Source organism: Salmo salar, chromosome 05 (assembly GCF_965601325.2).
Source record: "Salmo salar chromosome 05, fSalSal1, whole genome shotgun sequence".
Taxonomy (NCBI): domain Eukaryota; kingdom Metazoa; phylum Chordata; class Actinopteri; order Salmoniformes; family Salmonidae; genus Salmo; species Salmo salar.
Window position 1 is genome coordinate 25690378 of NC_138295.1, and position 6000 is coordinate 25696377.

At 39.1% G+C, this 6000-nt stretch overlaps 1 protein-coding gene across 1 annotated transcript in view; it reads right to left on the minus strand.

Moving 5' to 3' along the window:
* LOC106604552 (palmitoyltransferase ZDHHC9) overlaps positions 1 to 5494 on the minus strand; it is a 54717-nt gene extending 49223 nt beyond the window's left edge. The window contains exon 1 of the mRNA XM_014199304.3: positions 4626 to 5494. Coding sequence (XP_014054779.3) covers positions 4626 to 4789 — 164 coding nt within the window. The 5' untranslated portion in view covers positions 4790 to 5494. The remainder of the gene's footprint in view (positions 1 to 4625) is intronic.
* Positions 5495 to 6000: the final 506 nt, after the last annotated feature.

A 6000-nucleotide genomic window follows, 5' to 3' on the forward strand; every position in this document is an offset into this window, starting at 1 on the left:
GTTCCTTTAAACATGAGTCTCTAATATTCCCAGGTAATAAGTTTTAGGTTATAGTTATTATAGGAATTATAGGACTATTTCTCTCTATACCATTTGTATTTCATATACCTTTGACTATTGGATGTTCTTATAGGCACTTTAGTACTGCCAGTGTAACAGTATAACTTTCGTCCCTCTCCTCGCCCCTACCTGGGCTCGAACCAGGAACACATCGAAAACAGCCACCCTCGAAGCATCGTTAGCCATTGCTCCACAAATGCCACGGCATTTGGGGAACAACTACTTCAAGGTCTCAGAGCGAGTGCCTTCACCGATTGAAATGCTATTAGTGCGCATCTCGCTAACTAGCTAGCCATTTCACATCAGTTACACCAGCCTAATCTCGGGAGTTGATAAGCTTGAAGTCATAAACAGCTCAATGCTTGAAGCACAACGAAGAGCTGCTGGCAAACATACGAAAGTGCTGTTTGAATGAATGCTTACGAGCCTGCTGCTGCCTACCACCGCTCAGTCAGACTGCTCTATCAAATATCATAGACTTAATAACACACAGAAATACAAGCCTTGGGTCATTAATATGGTCAAATCCGGAAACTATCATTTCGAAAACAAAATGTTTATTCTTTCAGTGAAATACGGAACCGTTCCGTATTTTATCTAACGGGTGGCATCCCTAAGTCTAAATATTGCTGTTACATTGTACAACCTTCAATGTTATGTCATAATTATGTACAATTCTGGCAAATTAATTACGGTCTTTGTTAGGAATAAATGGTCATCACACAGTTCACAACGAGCCAGGCGGCCAAAGTGCTGCATATACCCTGACTGCTTGCTCGGAACATAAGAGAAGTGACAATGTCCCTAGTTAAAAGAAAGTCATGTTAGCAGGCAATATAAACTAAATATGCAGGTTTGTGTATTGATTTTAAAGAAAGGCATTGATGTTTATGGTTAGGTACACATTGGTGCAACGACAGTGCTTTTTTCTTGAATGCGCTCACCCGTTTGGAGAAGTAGGCTGTGATTCAATGAAAAATGAACAGGCACCGCATTGATTATATGCAATGCAGGACACACTAGATAAACTAGTAATATCATCAACCATGTGTAGTTAACTAGTGATTATGTTAAGGTTGATTGTTTTTTATAAGATAGTGGTTAGAGCGTTAGACTAGTAACCGGAAGGTTACGAGATCGAGTCCCTGAGCTGACAAGGTAAAAATCTGTCGTTCTGCCCCTGAACAAGGCAGTTAACCCACCGTTCCTAGGCCGTCATTGAAAATAAGAATGTGTTCTTAACTGACCAGCCTAGTTAAATAAAGGTTAAACAATTTATTTTTTATTTATTTTTTGGTCTCGATTATTTCTCTTTTTCAAACTTGTGCCTAATTTTTTTTGTTTTTAATTATATATATATAGTATATTTTATTTATTTAATTCTATTTTTTTTTTATTATAAATGTATTTTTAAATTCTTAAATTGTTTATTTTTTGTTGTTTTTTTTTTTTTTTATTATTATTTGTAAATTTTTTTTATATTTTTTTATTGTTATTTTTTTTTTTTTTTTTTTTTTTTTTTTTTTTTTTAAATCGGCCACAATCAGGCCCTAATTATTCTGCTATTCCGATTAATCGGTCTACCTCTACTGCAAACAGTTGCTCCTGAGCCACTTGGGTACACTGCAGCATCCACCAAGAGACTCTTGCTGCCAAGGGAATGCCTGACAGCTTGAAAGACGTTTTGGAAACTACAGTGAAAATGGTTAACTTTGTTAATGCAAGGCCCCTGAACTCTTGTGTATTTTCTTCATTATGCAATGATATGGGCAGCGACCATGTAACGCTTTTACAACATACAGAAGTGTGATGGTTATCAAGGGGCAAAGTGTTGACGTTTTGTTTTTAAATGAGAGATGAGCTTAAAATTTTCTTTACTGACCATAATTTTCACTTGTTTGACCGCTTGCATGATGTTTTTCACACGACTAGCCTATCTGGGTGATGTTTTTTTCTCGCCTGAATGATCTGAAACTAGGTTTACAGGGACACGTCACAACTATATTCAATGTGTGGGACAAAATTGAGGCTATGATTAAGAAGACAGAGCTCTTCTCTGTCTGCATTAACAAGGACAACACACAGGTCTTTCCATTGTATGATTTTTTTTGTGCAAATTAACTCAAGCTTACAGACATCGAAATTGCAACAAGCGGTTCTGTGAAAATTTAATTTAATCAGAAGCCACTGCCAGATTTCTGGATTGGGCTGCGCTCAGAGTATCCTGCCTTGGCAAATCACACTGTTAAGAGATTGATGACTTTTGCAATCACGTACCTATGTGAGAGTGGATTCTCGGCTCTTACTAGCATGAAAACTAAATAGAGGCACAGACTGTGTGGGGGAAATGATTTAAGACAGACTCTCTCCAATACAACCCAACATTGCAGAGTTATGTGCAACCTTTCAACCACACCCTTCATTAACCTGTGGCGAGTTATTCACAATTTTCAATGAACAAATACGGTTTTATATGTAAGATGGTTAAATAAAGAGCAAAATTATTGATTATTATTATTTGTGCCCTGGTCCTACTTATAGGAGCTCCTTCTCACGAGCCGGGTTGTGACAAACTTACACTCATTCTTATGTTTAAAAAATGTATCGTGTAGTGTGTGGGGCAGGCGTACAATGATGGCAAAAAACAACATTTGAGAGTGTGCTGACCCTGGTGCTAGAGGGGGTACGCAGCTGCAGGTTAAATGTTTGAAGGGGTACGGGACTATAAAAAGTTTGGGAACCACTGTGTTAGTACATTTAATTTTTTTTTTTTTTTTGTGGAAGTTAAAGATCCCAGCTATCACTTCAGTTTCCGGTAGAGGAGTGACTAGATGTTGGTTAGTGGTAGTGAGCTACTCTCTCAAACATGACTCCTGAAAAGCATGAAAACCACTGTGCCTCTTTCTTCAGCAAATTGTCATTAGCCTGTCAAGGGGCTAGATCTGATATGGCTCAAATTGCTCCGTAATGGAGAGTTTTGAATTACAGCCCGTTCCCCAGCTCAATCTCTATGTTAATATTCAGTCCTCCCCATGAGGGATAATTATGGGGCAATTGTAATACGAATGTAGTGTGCTGGTGATCTGGCCATTAGTTACTGTTGGGCCTGGTCCAACCTCAGGCGCTAAACTAGTGGGATCAGCAATATCAGTCTCCACTCCAGCCCAGGGGCGGACAACATTTCCCTCTGTGGCGATTCAGAGAATATGTTCTGTTCATTAGGCCAAAACGTTTCAATAATGTAAAATTAAATTGAGCGTTATTGATTGGACGAGTCCAGATATAGCCACTCCCTGTTTCAGTCCGTTTTCTTACATTTGGTGCCTAATGGACACGACCCAGACTCCCATTGAGCGCACACAGCGATGGAAAGGGCTGCACATTTACTGTAAAGCCAGAGGCCTCAGGGAGCTTCAGTCCACAGACACTAATGTAGGGTCAGAGGCCCCAGGGAGCTCCAGTCTGCAGCCACTGCTGTAGCTCCCCTCAGCAGTCCACTGGATGATTACATTAAGCCAAGAAGCCTAGCAGTGATGGTCCCTGTCCAGTAGAATTACTTGGAAAAACTTGATTCCAGCTGTTAGAATATCATGCAATACATTTCATGGAGGGAAACATTGTGTATTTATAGGGGGAGTGCAAAACTAGTAATCAGCCTGGACACACTGGACCACTTTTCCTTGAGGCCCCCCATTTTTTTTAAATTAATTAATGATAATTCTGCAACAAACAAAAAAATATTTAGACAGGCACACTGACAAGGCATTGCCCGAACTGCTCTTTAGCCAGTCTGTTTCTGGGGGGCTACGGTTTCACTCTGAAACCTCAGTTGTAAAACACCTGGCCAGCTAGCTCCACCTGCCAAGTCCAATACAGTTGCAGGTTAGGTTAAAGGGTTACAGTTAGGGGAAGGGTTAGCTAACATGCTAAGTAGTTGCAAAGTAGCAAGTAGTTGAAAAATTGGTAATTAGCTAAAATGCTGAAGTTGTCCATGATGAGATTCAAACATGCAACCTTTGTTACCTAGATTTCATCCACCACAATCAACTTCTGTCATATGTAGCCCTACTAAACATATACTACTAATTTGAGTGTTACGGATTTACACTTACTATGTTGCGCCGTCTATGAGACCAGGCTGTAAAGCTAGGTTGATGGTTTATTATTATTATTATTATTATTATTATTATTATGTTCTGAAAGGCAATGTTTAATGTTGAGCAAGGGCCCCTTTCACTGGACAGTAAGGGAATTCAATATTTAAATATGCAAGACTATATATTAATCAATAATGGTTCCTGTCTGATACCACTCAGCCAACGATTTTTGTGGGGAGAATTTTTTTCAATATTTTATGCGCCTTATCACTTAATTCATAGCTTGGTGCAGGGTAAATAAAGGCTATATTTAGGCCTACTACAGGTTATTAGTTTCATCGGACTTGCGGCCCTAAAAATACCTCATTCTAGAAAACATTTTACACACCTAGGGAAACGTCATTTTGACAGCTTGCTTGCTTGTTTGATCATCGCCCAAATAAACAATGGATAAACAGATCTACTTACTCGAATGCGAAGAACAGGGAGCAGGTGCCAACGATGAGAAATAAGGTTAGATAGAAGACGCCTTTCTGCCGGGCCATCATTACGCGTCCATCACAGCAGAAAGTGTTTTTCCCTGGTAGCTTTTCCCATTTTCGTACCTTCCGTGTCATCATTACCGCCGACATACTGACAGTTTTCGTTCAACTCAGTAATCTATAGTGACATACGTTTATAGGCCACTATGTAAATTACAATATTTACTTGACTTTCAAAACGAAAATTATACGGTAAAGTACATTTCCCTGTGACAGGAAAAATCCTTGAGATCCGTTTTTTCCTTCACCTTTTAAACGGGCGATTCAGCTCACAAATATGCCTATTCCTATGAACACTCCACGTTAGTTGCTCTGAAATGACATGATTGTGAAGCACTTGTCGTTCGTGTCATTCATTTTAACAAATCCATGCATCTATCCATATTTTCGGCAATCAAAGTTCTCCTCGTTTCAGTGCGTCCACCTCCTTCCAGTGCCAGAGGGCTTCCATTCTAGAGTAGAACAGTAATCAGTATCCTAAATTCTGCCCTTTAATAACGGAATTTGTTTGAGTCAGATCTTCTTGGCCCAAAGGAAAGAAATCCAGTCTTGCTACTCGCATCAGGAGCGTGGACCTTGACCGAGTGACATCCATAAAACTGATAATACATGCGCGCACATGACAGTCATCGCTTGGTTTATGTTGATATTAGTCTATTCAGTAAGACATAATAATAAATGGTAAAAAATTTGGCCTATATCATAAATAATCGTTGCCTAAATAAGGTGTGTTGGTTTTGCTTTCCCGCAGGACGCGATGCGAGTTTGTCTCGTTTCTAATTAATGGGTGCAGGAAACACGCCTAGATTAAAATGTCTTATTTTAAAGGGGCAGTACAGTAAGCAAGGAACAAAGGAGGTTGAGTTCTCTATTTGAAACATTGGGATATTACGCTACCAATCAAGTAATGGTAAAAAATATTACCAGACACTAAATAATTGTAGTGTTTGTCTTCCGGAAATAATACATTCTATCCTATTATTTTATTTTCTATTCTGTACTGAACAAAAATATAAAAACAACAATTTCAAAGATTTTACTGAGTTACAGTTCATTTAAGGGAATCAGTCAATTTAAATAAATAAATTAGGCCGTAATCTATGGATTTCACATGGCTGGGAATACAGATATGCATCTGTTGGTCACAGATACCTTAAAAAAAGGTAGGGGCGTGGATCAGAAAAATGGTCAATATCTGGTGTGACCACCATTTGCCTCATGCAGCATGACACTCTTTCGCATAGAGTTGATCAGTCTGTTGATTGTGGCCTGTGGAATGTTGTCCCACTCCTCAATGGCTG